General features: G+C 39.0%; 4 protein-coding genes and 1 pseudogene across 8 annotated transcripts in view; 3 read left to right on the top strand and 2 right to left on the bottom strand.

The window, feature by feature from the left end:
* The first annotated feature begins 77 nt into the window (after window positions 1-77).
* On the top strand, window positions 78-9,770 carry LOC107594334 (nuclear pore complex protein Nup133-like). Its single transcript, XM_016284346.1, has 20 exons — window positions 78-109; window positions 1,191-1,306; window positions 2,710-2,813; window positions 2,891-2,995; window positions 3,071-3,202; window positions 3,288-3,458; window positions 3,533-3,688; window positions 4,725-4,795; window positions 4,892-5,039; window positions 5,160-5,310; window positions 5,394-5,545; window positions 6,557-6,648; window positions 6,735-6,892; window positions 7,469-7,563; window positions 7,656-7,880; window positions 7,967-8,086; window positions 8,792-8,891; window positions 8,998-9,249; window positions 9,339-9,472; window positions 9,639-9,770. The coding sequence occupies exons 1-20, from the start codon at window positions 78-80 to the stop codon at window positions 9,768-9,770; spliced, it is 2,646 nt and encodes an 881-aa protein (XP_016139832.1).
* Window positions 9,768-12,466, top strand: acta1a (actin alpha 1, skeletal muscle a). Its single transcript, XM_016284273.1, has 7 exons — window positions 9,768-9,890; window positions 10,487-10,626; window positions 10,729-11,053; window positions 11,173-11,334; window positions 11,424-11,615; window positions 11,702-11,883; window positions 12,000-12,466. Exons 2-7 carry the CDS (start codon window positions 10,498-10,500, stop codon window positions 12,141-12,143), a joined length of 1,134 nt encoding a protein of 377 aa, XP_016139759.1. The 5' UTR covers window positions 9,768-9,890; window positions 10,487-10,497; the 3' UTR covers window positions 12,144-12,466.
* Window positions 12,467-14,724: 2,258 nt separating this feature from the next.
* Window positions 14,725-19,982, top strand: LOC107594284 (centriole, cilia and spindle-associated protein-like). 2 transcript variants are annotated; one of them, XM_016284275.1, is made up of 4 exons: window positions 14,725-14,900; window positions 15,448-15,833; window positions 16,147-16,451; window positions 19,927-19,982. In XM_016284275.1, the coding sequence occupies exons 2-4, from the start codon at window positions 15,470-15,472 to the stop codon at window positions 19,957-19,959; spliced, it is 702 nt and encodes a 233-aa protein (XP_016139761.1). In that variant the 5' UTR covers window positions 14,725-14,900; window positions 15,448-15,469; the 3' UTR covers window positions 19,960-19,982. The 2 variants fall into 2 exon arrangements, with proteins under 2 accessions (XP_016139761.1, XP_016139760.1); XM_016284274.1 differs by lacking the exon at window positions 19,927-19,982 and adding an exon at window positions 17,672-19,055 and having other exon boundaries at window positions 14,727-14,900.
* A 2,697-nt stretch (window positions 19,983-22,679) lies between these two features.
* LOC107594333 (rho-related GTP-binding protein RhoU pseudogene) lies at window positions 22,680-23,569 on the bottom strand (annotated as a pseudogene).
* A 740-nt stretch (window positions 23,570-24,309) lies between these two features.
* Window positions 24,310-26,248, bottom strand: part of LOC107594285 (rho-related GTP-binding protein RhoU) — a 5,384-nt gene continuing 3,445 nt past the window's right edge. For all 4 annotated transcript variants that reach the window (XM_016284276.1, XM_016284278.1, XM_016284279.1 and 1 more), the window contains one exon: window positions 24,310-25,163. In XM_016284276.1, the coding sequence (XP_016139762.1) occupies window positions 24,687-25,163 (477 nt within the window). In that variant the 3' untranslated portion in view covers window positions 24,310-24,686. The remainder of the gene's footprint in view (window positions 25,164-26,248) is intronic.

Genomic DNA, 26,248 nt, shown 5'->3' with positions numbered 1-26,248 from the left:
CATAGTGTCATATATCTCGCTTCACAGCAGCCATTAATGGTGCGCAATGCGGGGAAAAATATCCAACATATAGACTAATGCTTGGATTCACAGCATTCACTTGGATTCAGTCTCAAAACACACCAGGGAATCATATCAATATGAATGTTTGACTCGATTTTAGACAATCATAAGAATGCTTGAATATTTGATTCGATTTCAGGGAATCATAAGAGTGCTTGAATGAATATTTGATTCTAATTCAGGGAATCATAAGAATGCTTGAATAAGGGAATCATATGAGTGCTTGAATGAATATTTGATTCTAATTCAAGGAATCATAAGAATGCTTGAATATTTGATTCAATTTTAGGGAATCATAAGAGTGCTTGAATGAATATTTGATTCTAATTCAGGGAATCATAAGAATGCTTGATTTGAATTCAGGGAATCATAAGAATGCTTGAATATTTTATTTGATTTCAGGAAATCATAAGAGTGCTTGAATAAGGGAATCATAAGAACGCTTGAATGAATATTTGATTCGAATTCAGGGAATCATAAGAATGCTTGAATATTTTATTTGATTTCAGGAAATCATAAGAGTGCTTGAATAAGGGAATCATAAGAACGCTTGAATGAATATTTGATTCGAATTCAGGGAATCATAAGAATGCTTGAATATTTTATTTGATTTCAGGAAATCATAAGAGTGCTTGAATAAGGGAATCATAAGAACGCTTGAATGAATATTTGATTCGAATTCAGGGAATCATAAGAATGCTTGAATATTTTATTTGATTTCAGGAAATCATAAGAGTGCTTGAATAAGGGAATCATAAGAACGCTTGAATGAATATTTGATTCGAATTCAGGGAATCATAAGAATGCTTGAATATTTTATTTGATTTCTTTCAGGGAATCATAAGAATGCTTGAATGAATATTTGATTCAATTTCAGGGAGTCATAAGAATGCTTGAATATCTGATTCGAATTCAGGGAATCATAAGAATGCTTGAATTAATATTTGATTCGAATTCAGATGAAATTGTTCTCAACTTCAAAACAAATAGTAAGGCTTTTTTTTTTAAGAAAAAAAGGTCGCTTGTATAAATAAATTAAATTTAAATCTGAATATGACCATTTATAGTTCAGTTTATTTATTATTATTATTATTTAATTGATTTGTGCATCTCTATTCGTTCTCCAGGTCCACTCCCACCCGAGTTCAGAGTCACGCAGCCCTCAATTCGCATCATTTTGACATTCAGACTTTCGGATCATCTCTGCCTGTCAAAGTCATGGAGGCGCTGACCATGGCCGATGGTAAAGTTTCGGGTCTTTAACTTTCAGGGATGCAAACTTGTCACCTTTCGGCTAAATTCGCAGTTTTGAATTCAAAATGGGTCATTTGTGTGATTCGTGTAGATCCAGTGGAATGACAAACGTGAGTGTAAAAAATTGCGGGAGTGAATCCACTAAATTGTTCTGTGAGTCATTGCTATGATTGACAGTAATAACTGTAGCAATGGACGAACTATCTGACAAACCGATGACAAAATAGAGCTGTGCATTAAGTCATTCAGGGTAACAAAACTACAGCAGCAACAAGTGTGTGTTGGCTGAATATATTTAGCACAGGGCTGTCCAAACTCGGGCCTGGAGGGCCGGGGTCCTGCAGAGCTCAGCTCCAACCCTAATTAAACACACGTGAACCAGCTAATCAAGCTCTTACTAGACATACTAGAAACTTCCCAGCAGGTGTGTTGAGGCAAGTTGGAGCTAAACTCTGCAGGACACCGGCCCTCCAGGACCGAGTTTGGGCACCCCTGATTTAGCAGCTTCTACAGTTAAAGATAAAACTTAAAGCACTCTTTTTGATGTGCTTTTTAAGGCAATGTTTAAAAAATGTAGTTTTTAAATAAAATCTCAAAATATTTAAAGGGGTCATATGACGTTGCTAAAAAGAACATTATTTTGTGTATTTGGTGTAATGAAATGTGTTTATGCGGTTTAAGGTTAAAAAAACACATTATTTTCCACATACTGTACATTATTGTTTCTCCTCTATGCCCCGCCTTTCTGAAACGCGTCGATTTTTACAAAGCTCATCGGTCTGAGAAGCGAGGTGTGCTGTGATTGGCCAGCCATCCAGTGCGTTGTGATTGGCTGAATACCTCAAGCGTGTGACGGAAAAGTTACGCCCCTACAATACTGTGATGCCCTGTCCGGCCGGAGCGACGAGACAAAAACATTAAAACCCATTACAAACGAGGCATTTGTTGCATCCAGTGGGGACATAATTACTGATTATAATGTCTTATACTTAAGAACGGTGCGTCCGGCGGGCTTGCGGCAACCACGTGTCACGACCCCGGGCTGGACTCCGCTTCGTCCACGGTGAAAGCCGATCTGACGATCCACAGCGCAAAGTTGATGTATTTCCTCAGCGACCAGCACGGATCAGCTCCAGGCATGACGAAGCGGATATCATCCTCTTTTGGAAGACCAAACAAAGTAGTTTCGTTTTCACAACGAAGCACACAGCTCCTTCACGACATAGCGGCGGCGGCGGCAGCAACAATACTACAGCGAGAATAAAAGTTAAAAAAGCGTCAACATTTGGGCAGTGTTATGCAAATCTTCCCACAAGAGTAGTTGATCTCTTCCAGTCTGATGGATTTACTGGTTTGAAGGCTTCTCAGTGTATGATGTTGTGTCTATTGCAGTGGATGATCATATCTCTGTGAAGGTGGAGGCGTCCGGTTGGGCGTGGATGGTTTGTGGAGAACGGCTGATCATCTGGAAAGTGTCTCAGACGTCTGTGGCAAAGGTCAGAAAGAGACAATTACTGAGTGCTGAATTTGCTGCCAAGGCTGTACAAACGTTGTGCTCTTGCTGTCATTGCAGCTGTCGGTGTGTAAAGACCTCCAGCTGCCCTCCAGTGAGTTTGCATACAGCGCTGATCTCATCTCCATCACTTCCTCCAGGCCACTCGATTCTGCACCCATACCGGTGAGATCATCTCTGAACATTAACTCCACAAAAGATTTCATGATGCAAACATGAATGCAAATGTGTTTTTCACAGTCTGTCAGTGCATTGGCCGTGTCTCCAGACGGTTCGGCCCGGTTTTGGCCCAGTCTGGCTCATGACGGGACTTACACTGAGACATCTCTGGATCTCGCCGGACACGTGTGCAACTACGTCGCAGCTGTTAAGGTGTGCAGTCAGACTAAATGAGGAGTGCAGAAGCTTTTATTTCCATAACTCTTCTTCCATGAACTATTTTCTCTTGCTGTTTCAGGGCGGGAGTTTCATCGTGTCATCATACCGTGGGCACCTGCTCCGGCTCACTCCGGATTCCTCCGGTAAACTGCACCAGCGGCCCGTGCAGCAGGGTCAAGGGATGCTGTCTGGCATCGGACGCAGGGTTTCCAGTCTGTTCGGTATCCGCGGCCAACCGGCCGACCTCACGGTCAGCACTGTTTGTTCTTTAGAGGTGGAAGCAGATCATGTGTTCAAACAGTGATGGGACGTTTGGCTCCTCAGGTGTTCAGTGTGTTGTGGGTGAAGGAGACCGGCTGTCTGTACTCTCTCAGCTCGTGTGGCCTCAGTAAATGGGAGGTGGATGAGAACAGTGAGACGCAGGTGTTGAGCTGGAGCACCAATCAGATCATCACAGACAGCATCACTGACGCCATCTGGGTCAGAAACTTTGTTTTTTTTTTGGAAGCGTCAAGAATTATGTAGGAATGTGCTTTTCTGAACTTTATCTGATCTAGAAATTGAGGTCCTTGCATAGAACCAGAGCAGACTGCTTAAAGGGGTCAGATTCTTTCCACAAACATATGAAGGAGCACAGCTGTTTTCAACATTGATAATAATCAGAAATGTTTCTTGAGCAGCAAATCAGCATATTAGAATGATTTCTGAAGGATCATGTGACACTGAAGACTGGAGTAATGACGCTGAAAATTCAGCTTTGATCACAGGAATAAATTACATTTTACAATATATTCACATAGAAAACAGTTATTTGAAATTATAATATTTCACAATATTACTGTTTTTATTGAGTAAATGCAGCTTTGTTAGGCAGAAGAGACTTTCAAAAACATTTAAAAAATATTAATTATGCCAAACGTTTGACTGGTAGTGTATAATATTAGTAAAGTTTTGTGCCAAATCAGTCTCTTTTTTTTTTTTTCTTTAATGGCCATTTTCTACCTGTTTTCTGACTGTTAGGAATATTTTATCCCAAATGCCACATTTGCTTGTGAAATAAGCAATACAGCTTGTGTATTTTTAAAAATCTTTTATTAATTTATTTAGCGCTCAAAAGTTCAGTAAGATTTTAGAGTGTATATATTGTAAACTGTAATGTATTTCTGTGATCAAAGCTGAATTTTCAGCGTCATTACTCCAGTCTTCAGTGTCACATGATCTTCAGAAATCATTCTAATATGCTGATTTGCTGCTCAACAAACATTTCTGATTATTATCAATGTTGAAAACAGTTGTGCTGCTTCATATTTTTGTGGATTCTTTGATGAATAGAAAGTTCAAGATAACAGCATTTATTTGAAATAGAAATCTTTTGTAACATTATAAATGTCTTTACTGTCAGTTTTAAACAATTAAATGTATCCTTACTGAATAAAAGTATTATTTTCTTTCAATTTATTAATATAAAATTTCATATATAGATGTGTTTATGTAATACCCTTTATTTGCCTTATAGGACTCAGAAAGTAACTACTCTGAGATCAAGAAAGGAGTGAATGTCTCTTATCTGGACATACAGTACAGCAAGTGAGTCTTTTGAATATGAAACTGAATATCATCTGTAATACTGTACAGGCAGTAATTGCCGTATAAGGCAGTGACTAATGTTGTGGGTCTCTTCAGAGCAGGGCTGGTGGTGTTGGCAGCAGCGTGGCATCCTGGCGACACTCCATGTGTGGCGTATTTCTGCCTGGTCACTCTTGCAGAAAGCATAGCGCCTTCACCAGACCTGCTCACTGTGGAGGTCACCAAATACAACCCGCCCTTCCAGGTACACCGTTCAATCACAGCTGAATGATCTGAGTGTTTAGACCGTGAGCTTCCTGGATTGAAATCATGAAAACTGTGATGGTGTGAACTGAATGAATTCAGCTGTGGTTTTGTCCGTCAGAGTGAGGAGGAGCTGCAGAAGACGCGTGTGGTGTTGCCCGAGCCGTCGAGTCCTGCTGCGTACCTCTATAATGAGGAGCTGGTGTTCACCTGCAGCACTGGTGCTGGACGCGGAGGACTCGCAGAGGAGAAGATCTCCTTCAGCTCTCCAGGTACAGCCCTCGGACTGGGAAATCATTGAAGTAGCTAGTCTTCTTCCTGGAGTTCATCTGAGTTGTTTTTGCCTGTTCTGCAGGTGACCGTATCCGAGGCGGTGGGGTGTGTGCCGGTCTGCCGGTGTTTTTCTCTCAGAACAGTGGGCTGGTTGCCGTTTTAGCGAGAGAAAGTGCTTCCCTCCTACCTGAGACCATGGAGGAGTCGCTCTGCACCTCAGTAGCTGGACCTGAGGTCTGGACTCAATTTACTTAAAGGAGGCATATTAATATTTTATATACTTTTTATATATATATATATACACAATTTTATATATTTACAATTTGATATTTATACAAGTAACTAGAAATCTGAAAATATTTGTAATCTTTTCAGGGCACTCCATTATAATTTATAATGTTATAAATTAAAAAATATAAATATTATATTGAAAAAGGATCGATTTGAATTATTTGGCAGTTTTTTTGTGTGTTGTGTATAGAAATTTATAATGTTTTAATTTAAGTGACTAGAAATCAGGATTTTTTTTCTTTTCATGGCACTTTATTATAAATTGGCATTTTATAAATTTAAACATTTATTATGTTTTATGAATTCACAGTTTTGTGTATTTATGAATTAGTGTCTGGTAAAATAAATTTAATTTATATGTATAAAGAAATGTATGTTTTAATTTATTTAAGTGACTAAATCAGGATTGTTTTTCTTTTCATGGCACTTCATTATAAATGTACATTTTATAAATGTAAACATTTATTATTTTAAATAATTTATGAATTTCACAGTTTTTGTGCATTTATGAACTAGTTTCTGGTAAAATATGTAATTTATGTGTATGTAGAAATGTATAATATTTAAATTTATTTAAGTGACTAAATCAGGGCAATCCATTATAAATTAAACAATATGATCAATTTAAACATTTATTACATTTAAAGTATTTTATTAATTATTTCAGTTTATTGTGTATTCATAAGCTAGTCTCTGATAAAAAAATATATATGTAATGTTTATAACTAGAAATCTGGAAATATTTTTTACTTTTAAGGGCACTCCTTTATAAAAAATAAACATACATTTAAAAGTATAATTATATATATTTTTTACAAAAGTTAGTTACTTGGCAGTTTTTTGTATATTCATGAACTAGTCTCTGGTAAATATATTTAGAATTTGTATGCATGCATGTATGTATGGATTTATAATGTTTTAATTTATTCAAGGAAATATTTTTTACCTTGTCAGGGCACTCCATTAGAGACGCCACCTAAAATAGACATGGTGGCCCAGGAGGACAAAACTAAACTGCTGAAGCAAGCGTTCCTACAGTTCTGCCGGTGAGTTTCCTTCACTTCGCTTGTGTTTGGGACTGTTGAATCAGTGACTGCAGCTCACAGATGCTCTGCTGTGCTTTGATCTGCAGTCATGATCTGGTTGGAGCTCAGAGCATGGTGTACGAGCTCTTTCCCAGCGATGGAGAGGGAAGTGCGGAGCTGGATGCCGTCGTGACCCAGATTGACCTGGACCTGGTGGACGACTACCCTGCATGTGACCCACGCTGGGCCGAGTCTGTTCCTGATGGTGAGAGATGGGGAGAAAACCTTTCATTTTTCCCCCGATAAATTATAAGTTCTTCTAAACAATCTAAAATTTATACAAGATAATTAAGAAAATCTTTTGTCCATAAATATTTCTTATCAAAAATGAAGGTATATTTGTAATTATTTTTATTAATAAATAATAAATGATTCATTAAAGGTTAGTTTTATACATATGTGTGTGTGTTTGTGCGTGTGTATTCAAACAAAATAATACAGAGAGACTTTTTATATATTATTTAACATATATTTAATATAAAATTCAAAAAATAATTCCTCTCAATAAATTGTATTGATTTATTTAGTGTGTAATTGTTGTTTTTTTTTGTGTTTTTTTTGCCTGAATTCATGAGCTAGTTTCTGGTAAGAAATACACCTGTCAGGCACATTTTGATTTTGATCTTTATCATTTCTTTTTTGTGGCTTATTGTGGAGAATATTCCACATATGTGTTGTCACATGGAGTCTAAAAGACAAACTTCTACGTTAAACCTAAGATGGCAAAAGTTGTTCATTTTGGACCCTGGTCAATTTGTAGTTTGTGTGTTTTGTCCTGTAGAGGGCGCTGGATTTACACTGACGTCTCTGATCCTGCTGCATCAGTTGGAGGATAAGATGAAAGCTCACCGCTGCCTCATGGACTTCCTGCTTCAGGTTCCTCAATAGCCACACAGTCTATGAGATACGCTTTCATTCTTCTCACAGTATTCAGCAGTGCTCTTTCTTTCTTTCTGTCCGCTCTACAGACAGGACTTCTAGATCGTCTCACTTCCACAACGGTGCGCATGTCCCCCATGTCCACGCGACTCTTGCTATGTGAACATGCGGAGAAGCTCTCGGCCGCCATTGTGCTGAAGAACCATCATGCCAAGCATCCAGAGCTGGTGAACACGGCCATCCTGTCAGCACTGAAGAAGAGCAACACCGACATACTGGCCAACCTCACGCCCGCGGACGTGTTCTTCAGAGAGGTGCCAGACTTCAGCACCCTGTTCATCAAACTGCAATGGAGAATATATATATTTCTCTCTGCTTTATCTCATGTCTGTGTCTCCAGGTGTCTCAGATCTCCTCCATCTTTGAGTGTCTGTTGGATGAAGAGGAAAAAGCTTTAAAAGAGCATTCGGATGCTGCCAGGTGGGCCGAGGTGGTGCTCAACGTCAATGACATTGTCAAGGTGCACAGCAGTCTTTCTTACATATTCATTAATTCCTGCATTCAGATATTCTTGAATCTGTGGGCCAGGTTGAATGTATCTAAGTACTTGTCATTTTTATCCCATAAAGAGAGAGATTTTTTTGTAGAATACACAGTACTTGACAGATGTTTGGAAACATTATGATTTTTAAATGTTTCTGAAAGGAGTCTCTTCTGCTCACCAAGGCTGCATATATGTGCTCAAAATGCATTAAAATCAGTAATATTGTGAAAAAGTATTACAGTTTAAAATAACTGTTTTCTGTTTGAATATATTTTGAAATGTAATTTATTCCTGTGATCAAAGCTGAAATTTCAGCATCATTACTCCAGTCTTCAGTGTCACATGATCCTTCAGATATCATTGTTAAAAAAAAAAAGTGACAGTAGAGACATTTATAATGTTACAAGAGATTTCTATTTTAAATAAATTAAATAAATAAATCTTTTAAGTAAATAAATTAAATAAATCCTGAATATTTTTTTCATGTTTTAAGCATCAGTTTTTTTTCAATGCTGATAATTTAATATCAAATACATTTTTAAAATGTATTTAATAATTGTATAATTTGTAAAGCAAACTGTTAAAAGTTTTTCCTACAAAACTAAATATTAAAGAATATTTTGCACATCATCATCATCTTCCAGTTTGTGAAATGAATAATCATGTTGTTTTGTGTGGTAGGATATGCTTCAAGCAGCAGCGCAGTACCGAGAGACCAAAGCATCTCTGTACAGAGCGCCAGAGAACTGCGGCCCTGAGCCCGAGTACATCCCATGGACAGGTAAACACACCTGAAAGGACTTCCTCTTCTTTTATTGACTACCACAGCACTATAAACACAAAAGCAGCTCTCCATCAGTATGAGCGTCATAGTTTCTTCCTCTCAGCCTCAGGAGGAGCGGGTGGAGTTCGGACCGTCATCACACGGCAACACGAGCTGATCCTGCGCGCGGCGTATCCTCACGCAGACGCGGAGCTGCGCGGCGTGCTGAGCGAGCAGCTGGTGGCGCTGTTGGACTCTCTGTTGAGCGGTTACGTGTCTCAGCTGACGTCTCTCCGCCGCACCGGACAACAGGAGCGCTACGTCATGCTGGAGAATGAGTACACGCAGAAACGCTCGGAGCTGCTCGCACCTCTCCGTGAGTTTTGATTGCTCATTTTACATGTCAGAATAAGCTGAGAAACGGACCAGATTATGTGCTTTATAGTTTTGTGTTGTCTGTGGCAGTGGAGTTGGGTCAGCATCAGTGGGTTGCGGCGCTGGCGGAGAAATACTGTGACTTTGACATATTGGTGCAGTTGTGCGAGCGAACGGATAACCAGAGTCGACTACAGCAGTACATGGTCAAATTCGCTGATCAGGTAAGAACCCCACCGGACCAAGAACTCTTAAATGTCAACACAAGCCACATACACTATCGCTCAAAAGTTTGGGGTCTGTATAGTGTTTTTAAAGGAAATTAATACTTTGTTATCAAGGATGCATTAAACTGATTAAAAGTGACAGTAAAGACATTTTTAATCTTAGGTCTGGGACGCCATATATGGAGCCCGGAGCGCGGCGCGGCGCAGACGCGGAGCCCCTCCGCTCGACCCACCGACACCCAAATATGGACGAGGATCGGGAGGAATTCCATTCGAATGCACGGACATTCCTTAATGGTTGTCGGAAGAGCAGGAAAAGCAGAGGACGGTGTATATAAGATGCAGCGCCTGCGGGTCATATAGCAGGAGCCGGCGGCACTTCAGTTTCACTTCACGACTCTGAGAGCAGCCACAGGTAAGCGCTATTTCACGAGGTCGGAAACTAGATTAAAAAGGACAGCGATTCGGAATCGGAAAATGTACGATGTGAATGCAGGGATTTGACGCTAATCATTATACAGCTGTTTCGCTTTTGACTTTGACTTTTAAAAAAAAAAATCACAACTTTTTTTATTCACTTCATTGCACTTACTCATATCAGAAACTTTTCTCTGTGTATCTTAACTGAATTTAATTTAAAAACAGTGGTCTTTAACTATATAAATCATCGGAGTGCGTTTTTTGTTTAGCTATTTTTAATAATTTAGTATATGTTTACATTTATTTGATCATATTGGTGCAAATGGAAATACAAATCGTATTTGACAATAAAAAATAACTGTTTCTCACATCTTTTCATTCAGATTCCACTCAGCTATTTAGTATGCTATAATTAAGAATCCTATTAATGCAGTTTCTCAATGTAAACTAATCATTTATCTGTTTGTTTGTTTTGGATAATGCTGTCAGTTCTCAACCAACTTGGTTTCCAGTTTGAGTGATAATGATTTTGTCGGGGTTGTAGAGTCCTTCAACTTCTCTATGGCTTTTTCTCATTGACTTTAATTGTAGAAACCATCAAGATGTGTGATGACGATGAGACTACAGCTTTGGTGTGCGACAATGGCTCTGGCCTGGTGAAGGCTGGTTTCGCCGGTGATGACGCCCCCAGGGCTGTCTTCCCTTCTATCGTCGGCCGCCCACGTCACCAGGTATATACAGAGATCCTTCCTGGATCTGTATTTGCCGTCGCAAGGGAATGATTGTATGGGTTTTCTTTGGGCTATTCTGATCATGCTGTATCCCTTGTATAGGGTGTGATGGTCGGTATGGGTCAGAAAGACTCCTACGTTGGAGACGAGGCTCAGAGCAAGAGAGGTATCCTGACCCTGAAGTACCCAATCGAGCACGGCATCATCACCAACTGGGACGACATGGAGAAGATCTGGCACCACACCTTCTACAACGAGCTCCGAGTGGCCCCCGAGGAGCACCCAACCCTGCTCACCGAGGCCCCTCTGAACCCCAAGGCTAACCGTGAGAAGATGACCCAGATCATGTTTGAGACCTTCAACGTCCCCGCCATGTACGTGGCCATCCAAGCCGTCCTGTCCCTGTACGCTTCTGGCCGAACCACCGGTAAGACAACATGCTGTAACTGAAAGAGCAACAGTTATATAATTACACACAGGGTATTTGACACAGTTGTAATGCTTACTGTTAGCTCTGACTGATTTCTGGTTCCCGGCTGTTATTAGGTATTGTGCTGGACTCTGGCGATGGTGTGACCCACAATGTGCCCATCTATGAGGGTTACGCTCTTCCCCACGCCATCATGCGTCTGGACTTGGCTGGTCGCGATCTGACAGACTACCTGATGAAGATCCTGACCGAGCGCGGATACTCTTTCGTCACAACCGGTGTGTACCTGGTCACTTTTTTACTGGGATATTTCTAGCATGTGTGAAACAGACCAAATAAACAACTCTCGATTTGTCGTCCACCACAGCCGAGCGTGAGATTGTCCGTGACATCAAGGAGAAGCTCTGCTATGTCGCCCTGGACTTTGAGAATGAGATGGCCACCGCCGCCTCCTCATCCTCCCTCGAGAAGAGCTACGAGCTTCCCGACGGTCAGGTCATCACCATCGGTAACGAGCGTTTCCGTTGCCCTGAGACCCTGTTCCAGCCTTCCTTCATTGGTATGTTTGAAAACATCTGAAATTATCGGTTGTTGTCTTACCTTCTAGTCCTCGATTTATATGCTCTCATCAAAACAATTGCACAGGTATGGAGTCTGCTGGCATTCACGAGACCGCTTACAACAGCATCATGAAGTGCGACATTGACATCAGGAAGGACCTGTACGCCAACAACGTCCTTTCAGGTGGTACTACAATGTACCCTGGTATTGCTGACCGTATGCAGAAGGAGATCACAGCCCTGGCTCCCAGCACAATGAAGATCAAGGTAATAGGGCCTAGAGCTTTAAAACTCAAGCTTTTTGCAGAGTTGCTTTTTCCATGTTGACTTTAAAACCGCAGACTGTTTTTTTGGATAATATTTGATCTCCTCTTCTTCTGTAGATTATTGCTCCCCCTGAGCGTAAGTACTCTGTCTGGATCGGCGGGTCCATTCTGGCTTCCCTGTCCACCTTCCAGCAGATGTGGATCACCAAGCAGGAATACGACGAGGCCGGCCCCAGCATCGTCCACCGCAAGTGCTTCTAAGCTCCCGGCTCACCATCCTATCATTGCTTCCTGCTCAGGAACCAAGCGACGGCGCATTGCTCCTGTGGACAGCTTTTCCACAGTCGTCATTTATGCGATGGCGTAGGAGCATAAACTGAGAAAAGGACACTAATGTCAAGGGAGAGAAAAATACCAAGCACTCTCATTGCACACAAATGTATTTATTACTGACTTCCATGGCTTGGTATTTTGGCGAATGCTGTTTGAAATGGAAGGACCCCGCTCCCTTAGATTCCAGTGACTCTGATATACGTTCCAATGTACACCCGGTCCAGTTGATGACCAACACAAATCACACTTCAACAGACAAATAAAACTGAAAATCTATTTTTAAACATGGTACTCGTCAATGAATATGTCATTTCAGTATTCTTATAAGATACAGTACACTAGGATTCAGTCCACATTGAGACAGACTAAACATAACTTATCCAACCTCTAACACGGCACGAAGTCTTGTTATGTCTGGATTTCTGACAACTATAAACCATCTGGGCTGTTTAAGTGGGCTCTAATGGAGGATGAATGCGCATGGGACAATGAATGGATCACAGAAGCATTACAGTAGCACTGACAGTCTTACAGTTTATAAAGGAATCATAAACTTTATTAGCTTATACCCGATTAGATTGATTACTTATAAACCTCAAAGGAATAACAGTACTGATTTAATACTGAATAATTTTCTTCTTTATATGGTAACTTTTGTTAGCTGTTAAGACATTTTTTTTAAACCAAAGTACATTGTATTACCAACAATGTATCATACCTCCATAAAATGTTTTGTTGTTGATAATTACGAGCTAATTTCGACTCATTCATGTTAACGTTTAACCAACAGCACAGATATAAAAATCCATATGAGATTCAGTTGAAGGGCAGAAGATAGTACATCCAAAAATGTCCATACCCCATATTTTGTTTCATATTTACGTTCAAATATTTTCCTGACAGACAAAGACCTTTTCTGCGCATGCGCTGAGAAAGTTTCATCACTAGTAATGTATGCATATCACTAGGAATGTAGTATAATGACTGTCACCTGATGTTCTCCAGCCATTACAAAAATATTAGGAAAACGTCTAACGCCACAAATAATTAGCAACTTCTATCCACTGGAATAAAGTAGACGATTATAATCAAATCAGGATCAATTAAACGGTAGATTGGATTGTGCGTGCGTATTTGCGCATCAAGTCCCCAGGCAGGTCAAGTGATGGAGTGCGCATGCGCACTGTAAATCACCAAAGCCCTAAAATCACCAAAGCTTGTTTTTCTAGTACGCAGCAGCCGCTCAACAGTGATGGATGGATGCATTTGGAATTCATAAGCATGCAAAAATAAAAATGTACGACTTCATCCAACGCTAAAGCACAAGGAACGGAAAAGAAAGGAGTGGGTGAGTTTAAAGCGCTTACATTTATCCGAGTCAATGTTTACCTACATACTCAGGTGAAGACAGACCTGTAAACATAGTGCGCATTGCACACAAATGTATTTATTACTGACTTCCATGGCTTGGTATTTTGGCGAATGCTGTTTGAAATGGAAGGACCCCGCTCCCTTAGATTCCAGTGACTCTGATATACGTTCCAATGTACACCCGGTCCAGTTGATGACCAACACAAATCACACTTCAACAGACAAATAAAACTGAAAATCTATTTTTAAACATGGTACTCGTCAATGAATATGTCATTTCAGTATTCTTATAAGATACAGTACACTAGGATTCAGTCCACATTGAGACAGACTAAACATAACTTATCCAACCTCTAACACGGCACGAAGTCTTGTTATGTCTGGATTTCTGACAACTATAAACCATCTGGGCTGTTTAAGTGGGCTCTAATGGAGGATGAATGCGCATGGGACAATGAATGGATCACAGAAGCATTACAGTAGCACTGACAGTCTTACAGTTTATAAAGGAATCATAAACTTTATTAGCTTATACCCGATTAGATTGATTACTTATAAACCTCAAAGGAATAACAGTACTGATTTAATACTGAATAATTTTCTTCTTTATATGGTAACTTTTGTTAGCTGTTAAGACATTTTTTTTAAACCAAAGTACATTGTATTACCAACAATGTATCATACCTCCATAAAATGTTTTGTTGTTGATAATTACGAGCTAATTTCGACTCATTCATGTTAACGTTTAACCAACAGCACAGATATAAAAATCCATATGAGATTCAGTTGAAGGGCAGAAGATAGTACATCCAAAAATGTCCATACCCCATATTTTGTTTCATATTTACGTTCAAATATTTTCCTGACAGACAAAGACCTTTTCTGCGCATGCGCTGAGAAAGTTTCATCACTAGTAATGTATGCATATCACTAGGAATGTAGTATAATGACTGTCACCTGATGTTCTCCAGCCATTACAAAAATATTAGGAAAACGTCTAACGCCACAAATAATTAGCAACTTCTATCCACTGGAATAAAGTAGACGATTATAATCAAATCAGGATCAATTAAACGGTAGATTGGATTGTGCGTGCGTATTTGCGCATCAAGTCCCCAGGCAGGTCAAGTGATGGAGTGCGCATGCGCACTGTAAATCACCAAAGCCCTAAAATCACCAAAGCTTGTTTTTCTAGTACGCAGCAGCCGCTCAACAGTGATGGATGGATGCATTTGGAATTCATAAGCATGCAAAAATAAAAATGTACGACTTCATCCAACGCTAAAGCACAAGGAACGGAAAAGAAAGGAGTGGGTGAGTTTAAAGCGCTTACATTTATCCGAGTCAATGTTTACCTACATACTCAGGTGAAGACAGACCTGTAAACATAGTGCGCTGAGACCCTAATCAGACTGTTTTCTGCATTAGCGACTAATATTTCAATGATTTTCCCCCCAGTTTCTTAATAACAGTAACTATGATTGCACCTCTGTTTAATGTAGCGTGTTGTAATAGCTTATGATTAAGCATGCATGAACATGCATGGCAGCATCGTCGCGATTTATTAATAAACGTGTATTAAAAACGTCCCAAGAACGTAAGAAATGCTCTTTAGAGAGATCGGATGTAACATCGGCTTATGTATTATGTAAAGAATATAAATAAATAATGTGTGCACTGGGCTGTATAACCTACTCTAAGAACAGGAATAGCAATACACTCCTCCGTGCACAGTAACTGATTGCAATACTAAAATCATCGCTATGCACACTATGCACTACTAAGAACAGATGGTGAGTGAGTCGTGAAGTATGCGAACGTGCATGGACAAGACTGACACATTATTATGTTCACTGCGTAGGTGATTATTTCAGCAGGGCCAAATGTCTTCCAATAACAGCATCATGTCCAAGAACATCCGGACGGAGTACATGAAGAAGTTCAGAGATCCCAAGTGGCAGACGTTCTCGAAATGTTACGAGGACTCTGTGAAATACAGACTGACGCGGAGGCTGATGGAGCAGACACACAGACCGTTATTTGGGGACGGATGGGACAGCGGGTCCGACTCGAGCGGAAGGTCCAGTCCCAAACTGCAAGACGGGAACGTCTCGAATGCCAAACACTACACATCCTCATCAGAGTCCAAGAACGAGAACGCAGAGGTTCAGAGCTCCTGGAAGCCACAGGTGAATGGAGAAGTTCACACAGATACGAGTGCAACCGTGGAAAGCTCACGTCCCTTGGGTAGGTTCATGTCTTGCCAGCTTCAGTGTGTTGGAATGACTGAAACCTGATTTATATTGTCATTTCTGAGTGAGCTATTCCTTTAAACCAGGGGTCACCACACTCCTGGAGGGCCGGTGTCTTACAGAGTTTAGCTCCAACTTGCCTCAACACGCCTGCCTTGAAGTTTCAAGTATACCAAGCAAGAGCTTGATTAGCTGGTTCAGGTGTGTTTGATTAGGGTCAGAGCTAAACTCTGCAGGACACCGGCCCTCCAGGAACAAGTTTGTTGACCCCTGCTTTAAACAAACTACTCATTTTGCTTTTATCGCAGAGAATGGTTATAAAGATGTGACTCCTAACGGACCATCAGAATCGAATCCAAAACGGCGACAGAGACAGCGGGCGCCCCGTTCAGAGCCATGCTACCCTAATAAAGTGCTGGATAGTGATGAATCTCAGCTATCTGTATCAAGAAAACCATCCAGGGCTAAGAGCCAACCACCGGGCAACACCAAGGAGCGGACGTCCAACCGTGAGAACAGACGGTCTTTTATCCATTATGACTGGGCAGAAAGGCACATTGAGACCAGGGACCGAAGGACACCAGATATGAGAACATCTATGTCCGCTGGAGAGGTGAGGCCTGATATTAACAGCAGCTTTCTGTATTGAATCTGATATGTGACCCTGGAGCACAAAAGCAGTCTTGGGAGTCGCTGGGGTATATTTGTAGCAATAGCCAAAAATACATTGTATGGGTCAAAATTATAGATTTTTCTTTTATGCCAAAAATCATTAGGATATTAAGTAAAGATCAGGTTCCATGAAGATATTTTGTACATTTCTTACTGTAAATATATTAAAACGTAATTTTTGATTAGTAATATGCATTGCTAAGAACTTCATTTGGATAACTTTAAAGGTGATTTTCTCAATATTTGGATTTTTTTGCACCCTCAGATTCCAGATTTTCAAATAGTTGTATCTCGGTCAAATATTGTCCTATCCTAACAAACTATACATCAATGGAAAGCTTATTTATTCAGCTTTCAGATTTTTACCATTCAGAAAAATTTACCATTATGACTGGTTTTGTGGTCCAAGGTCACATGCGTCACATGCGTCACAAAGTTCTGAGATATTGTTGTAAATATATTCAAAATATATATATATATATAAGAAATATGTTGCTAATATTACATCCAGTCATACTTTATGGCCATATATTAAAGAACATGTTTTTTTTTTAATTAAAAGTTTCAGTTTATAATGATAACATATTTTGGCTAGAATGTTTTATTTATTTTTTTGATGTATACAGAAATTAATTGCTAATCATTTTTATTACAAATATTTAAAAACAAATATATATATTTTTTCTTATATTATGTGTATATATATATATATATATATATATATATATATATATATATATAATTTTTAATAAAAGATCATTTCTATATAAAAAATATTTTTATTACTCCAGTTTTTTTTAAATTATATTTTAAAAAGCTGCACTGTATTTTTTCCTGCATGGGTATCCATTAGCAGAAGTGAACAAGAGTGTTTTTAGCAGATTTGAATAAATGATACAAACAAAGAGGGACATTTTGAAGTGACTAAACAGCCGTGTACTAATCAGTGGAATGAAGCACTGTGTGACATCTGACACTGCGTGAGGAAGCGGTGAATTATTCAGCGTGGAGCAGTGATATCCTGAATCTACAGTCAGATTACCTTCTCTGGTATACAAAAGTTTAGTAGGTTAAACAGAGCTGGATTTCACCAGTGTAGAAAACTGCAAATGAGTCGAGTCAGAGCTCCATGAAGCTGAATAAATCTGAATTCATGTTCAGATACATCGGGCCGACGTGGGCGTCCAGACACGAAGAGAGGCTAAAAATGATGGAAGATCATCAGAGCGCCGGCGGGCGAGGTCCGCTGACCCGGAGAAGTCCCGAAGATCAGCACTGAGTGGGGCGGACGAGCGCTGGATGACCGAGTACATGCGCTGCTTCTCTGCTCGACTGAGATAGAGGCTGATCCAGGACCAGTTCATGTCACTGGATTTGATACGAGGAGGCCGCAAGAAAAAGATCCCAAACCAGCACTACAGAAGAGTTTGATGCCACTGAACAACTGACAACAAAAACTGAACAAAAAGTTACACGCACTCCTTTAAATTCAATACGATATACCGAAGTTCTTTATGAAATATTACAATACTTCATATTTTTTGATGCTGGTTACAGTCACTTTCTCATGAATGCATTTAAGGACCAAACATTGATCTACTACAACCAAAACACATTTGGTATCACAAATACTTTGTTTTTAATTTGTTTCTAATTATTTATTGGCATTTAATGAACATTTTATTTCCAGATCTTCTGTCATGATTTTTAACTGCAGGGATTTAATGATCAAATTGCATTTTTGAGTGGACCAAGCATTTCATGTAAAGATGGGTGATTTGTTTCTGACTCGGATGCTTGTTGATTCTGAAGCGTCCAGAATGTTATGTCAGCTGTAAAACGTACTGTTCTTTTGAATGTGATTGACGATGTTTGGTTTGTTTTAATCGATCACATGGTGAATGAATTTGTGTTTGAGAGGCCGTGTTAGAAGTGCAGTGTTGTGCAGCTATATCCTTTTGCAAGTCGTGAAATGTTTTCTAAAAAAGTGTATTTTCCTCACCGGTCACCAACAATCATCATTTAAATCCACTTTTTGCACAAAGATGTCAAGTAATTAATATTTTTAGATGGGAAAATAATTGAGGGCTAGTTGAAGGCCATCGTTTGATTCTTGTGTTATTTATTAGAGCACAGATTTGATATAAAAATACATATGTGCACACATGTATATATTTAGCTTCTCTGTGGTGTTTCAAATGCATCAGCACTGATCATAGACACGTTGAATGTGTCGTGACCCTTTACTTGAACCTTCGTGGTTCGCTGGGAGACCTTTCCTCTGCTCTTTATCTTCATAACTGGTTGCCTGGACTTTTTTTATTCAGTTATTCACTCATCATTTCATAAAAGGAAACTCGTTCAGTTTCAGGCTACTGACACTGTTGTTCTTGAATGAAGTATATGAAATATGCTAACTTGTGTTTACATTTTGACCACTGTATTTGTACATCCGAACATGCACAGGTAGATATATTTTCACCTGCAGAACAGAAGTACTCTTAATGCATTGCTATGAATAAACTATGTTTGAGTAACATCATGTCCCCTCGATATTATGTTCAGAAATCACAATATCATACAGCGCAATATATTAAACATCAGTATAAGTTTTAAGGCATGAATAAACACATTTTGTGTTGTTTTGTTCAACACACAGATTGTGCTATTTTTAATGATATTTATATCCAGAGTATTTTTTAATCGTTAATTTGTTTGTATATGTGTGTTTTGTTTGATCAAATAATACAGTGGGGTCCAAAAGTCTGAATCCACTAGTGATATTGCTATTTTTTGTTCTTTTCTGATTTAATGTTATTTACCACTTATGACTGGATTTGTGGTCCAGGATCACATATAGGCTTTCTAATGAAGAGTTTCTTCAGCCATCCAGCTATTTGCACATATGTCACAAACTGTCAGGCATCCACAGCACGGTCCAAATCACCTCGCCACCTCTGAGACCAGCTGAGGTTTAGTCTGGACCTGCTGATGGACAGCAGACGGCTCAGCGGTCTGAATCATGTCATGATGTGATGTATGTCTTTGTTTTCAATTGGCTGTTAAACAGCATGATCAGAAGTGCTGACATGCCATTGTGACCTGTTTAACCAGCTCTATAAATAAGACACCTGCTAAAAGTCTAATCTCACTGACAGCTGCACGTCTGTGCGATACTGAGGACAGAAAACCAAAGAGTGTGTGTGTATATACTAGGAGATGTGCCAGAAAGTGTGTCTCCAGAGAAGAGTTCTGTTTTACTGGTATAATGTGTCTAAACTAACATGTGTTGCTAGTTTTCTCATCAGAAGCTGGTGAATCTGTGCTGGCTGAGTTTGGTAAAGGCTCTGAGCACTCAGAGGTATGAAACTTTAGACACTCGTGTTACACTTGCACACCTCCTTCCCGTTACTCAGCAGATCCTGGGAGACGCTGATGAAGACCATTAACTAGACGAGCAGCTGTTTCCATACCACACCTGTCCACATTGATCTTCTGTTGACCACTGGACGAGGAGCTTTATAAGAGAGCAGATTGTGAAGGTAGCACACAAATACATCTGGAGAATGTCTGTTAAAGAGCGCTTCATCGGGAAATCAGTGTACAAACATCTGATGAACATCTTTTAAAAAGCAGTTTTAGTCAAAAACATCTTCTAAATATCTAACATCTGACAGAGATTTTTATTACGTTTTGAAGAAGTCTCTTGTGCTCATCAGGGCTGCATTTATTTGATCAAAAATACAGAAAAAACAGTAATATTGTGAAATATTATTACAATTTAAAATAACAGTGTTCTATTTTAATGTAGTTTAAAATATAATTTATTTCAGTGTTCAAAGCTCAAAGCTGTCACATGATTCTTCAGAAATCATTCTGATATGCTGATTTATTATCAATGTTGGAAACCGTTTTTGATAAACATGATAATCAGAACCAAAACAGATGTTTTTAGCAGATACGCCAGTGTCATCATGTGCTTGTTTTGAAGTTTTACAAAAATCAACATTAAGATCAGTGTTTTTATGATTAACGAAAACTATTAAAAACTGTGGTTAAAATAAAATATAAATATTAGGGGGAAATAGAAAAACTTAAAAATGAGACATGTTGCCTTGGCAACTAAGAAAAGCTCAAATAAAACTTAAATAAAACTAAAATTACTCAAACTGATAGAAACATTAAAAACAAACTAATGAAAATGAAAAAAAGAACAAAATTACTCAAATTAAAATATGGAAACCAAAGATGAAACTAAAAGACAAAAATAATAAATGCTACAATAGTATATAAATACGAATTCATGTAATTAATATGATTATATTTTAGAATAATATTACAAATACATGTTCAAATTCATTTCAAATTTATGTTTGAAATGGTAAAAAAATTGCATTGTGCCACTTTGTGTGCATCTGCTAAGAACACCCATGTGAACTTGAGAAGAACTAACATTCACTAAAAACCACCAAAACACGAGCTGAATAAACCCGGAGCAAATGTGATGAAGAAAAATTACGTTAGTGAAGAGAAAGGATTCTGCAGCATTTCAGAACAAGCCGATACAGATACTTAATTTGATGTTTTATTGATTTCAATGACATTCAGACCTTTATTGTGCCTTAAAACATCCGAAAGCATAAATCCCAGCAGCAGCCACACAGTAGATGCTTCAGGTTGGACGACCTTGACCTCTTGGCTTCACCTGATTTTCACAATGTAACGCAACAGTGTTCTCTACAGGTGAAGCTCCAAAAATACTCTGCTTCCAGCACTATTAGACAGACAATTAAAGGTGCTGTATGTAAGTTTTTGACTCTACTAAAGCATAAAAATACCATAATATGTTTGCAGATATTTAAGAAACATGCCAAGTTAACATACTTGTTTATCTGAAAAACAATGCTACAGTCAGTTATTCTCCTTTGAAAATGTGAGTTCCAGGCCGGAATGTCGGTCTCTGTTTTGGTTTGGGAAACCCGCCCACTGCCAGTTTACCCAATTGTATGTCGGGACCCCAGGTTGACAGTTGGGAGGAAAACAGTGCGTATTTCATTTCATTCATCATCAAGTGCGCTCGTTCCTGTTGGTGTTGTCAATCTGGCAACCTGAGTGTGCTCAAGTCTGAGAAGGAGGGGCTGGGTGAAAAAAACCCTCTCCAATATTTAGAATTTGGACTGCAATACCTAGATCAACCACTCGGTGTCAATCCTACATACAGCACCTTTAAATCCTTAGATTTAACACTATTAACAAGTGACAAAATATTGTTTCCAATCATGGCTGCTGGAAACAAAAATATACAACTCACACTCATTAAGACATGTCATCCCCCCAGCCCCGAATACCAGTTATTAAATGAATTATCAGAAACATACAGACTACGCTTCAGTGAGTCCTAATGATAAAATCACCCTGGTTCAGTGGGGTGAACTGAACAGCTCTCAAGGCCTGTTGTTCTGATGTTATTCCTGCATGATTTCCGCAGCAGGTGGGGGTTGAGGTCAAGAGATCCTGTGAGGGGAAAACCAGTCGCCATCTGCCCGCCTAATTCCCACAGGTGGCTTCTGTCTCGACCCATTACAGGATCAGCAGCGGCACAGGAGCCGATCTGCACGCCAAAGAGTTTGGTAATGACACCTAATAAATCATGATATAAAAACGGAAAAATGAAAAAAAAAACACTAATTTAACTTATATATTTTAATAATTGCATGCAGCTCTATACATTTCTGTAGCCCAAATATTAAAACATGGTGCTAGCAAAGCCAAGGTTATGGTTTTAAATTCAAGGGAATGCATGAACTGATAAATGTTGAATGCAATAAGACGCATGTAAACAAAACATCATACTATACAGGAGTACAGCAGGTGTAACGCAGACATCAAATCCCTCTCCTTCAGTCTTGATCTTCAGTCTGTTCACAGGATCAGCTAATCCACTGCTATGAATGCAGGGTACCGGGCCAAATGACACACAAAAACACTTCTGGGTCACAGGTATACACAACACATAACAGGTGACGCTAAATGAGGTCCTCAAGCTCAGTCCCAATTAAGACAGAAAATAAAAAAAATACATATATAATTTTTTTGATATATTTACAATTCAAAATAACAGTTTTCTACTTGAATATATTTGAAAACGTAATTTTTTCTGTGATGCAAATCTGAATTTTTTAGCAGCTATTATTCCAGTCTTCAGTGTCACATGATGATATCTAAAATGTCTAGTCAACATGAATCAAAACTGACCCTATTTATTTTCTTAATGCACGTTTTCATTATTGTGCATGATTCACTACATTATTCCAAAGACAATTATTGTAAACTTTATATAAAATTGCAATAACAGCCACTTTTCGCAGTAAATCCACATCCTGTTCTACATTGCTGCTTGTTATACTGTTCAATTTGGAAATGCATCACATTAAAAAATCTGTCTGTGAATCCCATTTCATCTGGAGGTTTGTTTATATTGTGAGATAGTGACTATAGCGAGAAAGGCAACTCAAACCCACCAGTGTGGCGTAACTGGATTCTCCGTCACTGAAGGTTAAAGCTCTGGACGCAGCTCAGTTTCCTCCACCATGTTTCCGAGAGCTGTTTGATTTTATCTGGAGTTTTTTCTCTTAGCGTGTGCATCGTCGGCCACGCCGCCTCCTCCACGTGCTGCATGCTGGCCAAGATGGCACCGTCGAACACTTCCTTCAGGTTCTTCTGCGTCAGTGCTGAGCATTCAGCAAACGTCACGGCGCCGATGCTCCGGGCGCACAGGCGGGCCTCGTCTCTGCTCACCGGTTTCTCCTGGCCGTCTGAGAGTCGGATCAGCACCTGGACATCCTCCTGCAAGTCACACTGGGTGCCCACGAGGATGATGGGAACTCCCGGACAGAGACGATGAACCTCAGGGGCCCAGCGGTCCATCACGCTCCTGAAAGAGGATGGAAGGACCACGCTGTAGCAGAGCAGGAAGACGTCAGTGTCACGGTAACAGAGTGGACGGAGGCGCTCAAACTCGTCCTGAAAACAGGAAGAAAAGTGAGGCAGCTGCCGCATTTTACTTAATTCAAATATTACAATCTATATTTAGCAATATATACCATACATTACAAAGAAGAGCAGCAAAAACTTGCATAATTTTCTTCAACCTTGCAAGTGCTTTTCTATTTATAACACAAGATATGCAAGCAAGTATGACAAATGATGAATTATAGCAGCAGTGTTGGGAAAGTTACTTTGGAAATGTGATAGGTTACAGATTACAAGTTACCCTATTTAAAATGTAATAGTAGTGTAACTTTTCAATTACTTTATTAAAGTAATGTAACTTATTACTTTTTGATTACTTTTCTAAATTTCTAATCAATGTTTATTTGCAACTGTTAATCATTTTCAAACATTTACACCATGCAGGGTTAACTAGTGCTCAACACGGTCAGACTTTCAAAATCCTTCATCCCTTGAATTAAAATGATCAAATTTGAACACATCCACCACAAAATCAGACTTTAGTACCGCCTTTTACTTTGAGATTGATCTGAAGTTCAATGCAGATTTAAAAGCATAAGAAATAGTTTACTGATACTGTTTTTGAAACCAAATCTTTGCAGAACTACAGGAAACACTGCATCTAACAATGGTTTGGAAAAAAAATAGTTCATTAAAAAATAATAATAAATAAAAGCATATACATCAACTCAAATATACATATATAATTTTTTTGATATATTTACAATTCAAAATAACAGTTTTCTACTTGAATATATTTGAAAACGTAATTTTTTCTGTGATGCAAATCTGAATTTTTTAGCAGCTATTATTCCAGTCTTCAGTGTCACATGATGATATCTAAAATGTCTAGTCAACATGAATCAAAACTGACCCTATTTATTTTCTTAATGCACGTTTTCATTATTGTGCATGATTCACTACATTATTCCAAAGACAATTATTGTAAACTTTATATAAAATTGCAATAACAGCCACTTTTCGCAGTAAATCCACATCCTGTTCTACATTGCTGCTTGTTATACTGTTCAATTTGGAAATGCATCACATTAAAAAATCTGTCTGTGAATCCCATTTCATCTGGAGGTTTGTTTATATTGTGAGATAGTGACTATAGCGAGAAAGGCAACTCAAACCCACCAGTGTGGCGTAACTGGATTCTCCGTCACTGAAGGTTAAAGCTCTGGACGCAGCTCAGTTTCCTCCACCATGTTTCCGAGAGCTGTTTGATTTTATCTGGAGTTTTTTCTCTTAGCGTGTGCATCGTCGGCCACGCCGCCTCCTCCACGTGCTGCATGCTGGCCAAGATGGCACCGTCGAACACTTCCTTCAGGTTCTTCTGCGTCAGTGCTGAGCATTCAGCAAACGTCACGGCGCCGATGCTCCGGGCGCACAGGCGGGCCTCGTCTCTGCTCACCGGTTTCTCCTGGCCGTCTGAGAGTCGGATCAGCACCTGGACATCCTCCTGCAAGTCACACTGGGTGCCCACGAGGATGATGGGAACTCCCGGACAGAGACGATGAACCTCAGGGGCCCAGCGGTCCATCACGCTCCTGAAAGAGGATGGAAGGACCACGCTGTAGCAGAGCAGGAAGACGTCAGTGTCACGGTAACAGAGTGGACGGAGGCGCTCAAACTCGTCCTGAAAACAGGAAGAAAAGTGAGGCAGCTGCCGCATTTTACTTAATAATTCAAATATTACAATCTATATTTAGCAATATATACCATACATTACAAAGAAGAGCAGCAAAAACTTGCATAATTTTCTTCAACCTTGCAAGTGCTTTTCTATTTATAACACAAGATATGCAAGCAAGTATGACAAATGATGAATTATAGCAGCAGTGTTGGGAAAGTTACTTTGGAAATGTGATAGGTTACAGATTACAAGTTACCCTATTTAAAATGTAATAGTAGTGTAACTTTTCAATTACTTTATTAAAGTAATGTAACTTATTACTTTTTGATTACTTTTCTAAATTTCTAATCAATGTTTATTTGCAACTGTTAATCATTTTCAAACATTTACACCATGCAGGGTTAACTAGTGCTCAACACGGTCAGACTTTCAAAATCCTTCATCCCTTGAATTAAAATGATCAAATTTGAACACATCCACCACAAAATCAGACTTTAGTACCGCCTTTTACTTTGAGATTGATCTGAAGTTCAATGCAGATTTAAAATCATAAGAAATAGTTTACTGATACTGTTTTTGAAACCAAATCTTTGCAGAACTACAGGAAACACTGCATCTAACAATGGTTTGGAAAAAAAATAGTTCATTAAAAAATAATAATAAATAAAAGCATATACATCAACTCAAATACGGTTATCTAATAAGCATGTGTCCTATTCTGTGCACTAAACTCCTGAAACATTGGTGTCTCTTTGTATATGATATGACAGTTTTCTCAAAATAAGTAAAAAGCTCATGAAGTCTAGAGCAGATCTAGAGATTATGTTTATGTGTTTGTGTACTCGTATATTGATGGCAGAGGCTGAAAACACCGCGAGCTTCAGTATAGGCCTATGTGTAGTAAATGAATGCGCATGTCTGCGGGCCGTTATAGGGCCGTATGTCTCAGAGTATTCAGTGCAATTTGGGAAAGAAATCAATTAAATCTGTATGTGGATGTGTGTATATATTAAAATGTAATCCCCTTTGTAATTGTTAACATTTCCATAAGTAACTGTAATTTAATTACACATTTTTTCTTAGTAACT

The sequence above is a fragment of the Sinocyclocheilus grahami genome, unplaced genomic scaffold, assembly GCF_001515645.1.
Source record: "Sinocyclocheilus grahami isolate Dianchi unplaced genomic scaffold, SAMN03320097.WGS_v1.1 scaffold181.1, whole genome shotgun sequence".
Lineage (NCBI taxonomy): Eukaryota > Metazoa > Chordata > Actinopteri > Cypriniformes > Cyprinidae > Sinocyclocheilus > Sinocyclocheilus grahami.
Note: the sequence above shows the minus strand (reverse complement) of the source record. Positions and strands in the feature narration are given on the sequence as shown.

Excerpts from the sequence above, each read along its gene's own strand:
- LOC107594334 (XM_016284346.1), top strand. The coding sequence starts at position 78 with ATGCTTGGATTCACAGCATTCACTTGGATTCA. Across the intron at positions 6,649-6,734 it reads GCGTTCCTACAGTTCTGCCG|TCATGATCTGGTTGGAGCTC; the intron begins GTGAGTTTCCTT and ends TTTGATCTGCAG. Across the intron at positions 8,892-8,997 it reads CGAGTACATCCCATGGACAG|CCTCAGGAGGAGCGGGTGGA; the intron begins GTAAACACACCT and ends TCTTCCTCTCAG.
- acta1a (XM_016284273.1), top strand. The coding sequence starts at position 10,498 with ATGTGTGATGACGATGAGACTACAGCTTTGGTGTGCGACAATGGCTCT. Across the intron at positions 11,335-11,423 it reads ATACTCTTTCGTCACAACCG|CCGAGCGTGAGATTGTCCGT; the intron begins GTGTGTACCTGG and ends CGTCCACCACAG. Across the intron at positions 11,616-11,701 it reads GTTCCAGCCTTCCTTCATTG|GTATGGAGTCTGCTGGCATT; the intron begins GTATGTTTGAAA and ends ACAATTGCACAG.
- LOC107594284 (XM_016284274.1), top strand. The coding sequence starts at position 15,470 with ATGTCTTCCAATAACAGCATCATGTCCAAGAACATCCGGACGGAGTAC. Across the intron at positions 15,834-16,146 it reads GGAAAGCTCACGTCCCTTGG|AGAATGGTTATAAAGATGTG; the intron begins GTAGGTTCATGT and ends CTTTTATCGCAG. Across the intron at positions 16,452-17,671 it reads CATCTATGTCCGCTGGAGAG|ATACATCGGGCCGACGTGGG; the intron begins GTGAGGCCTGAT and ends ATTCATGTTCAG.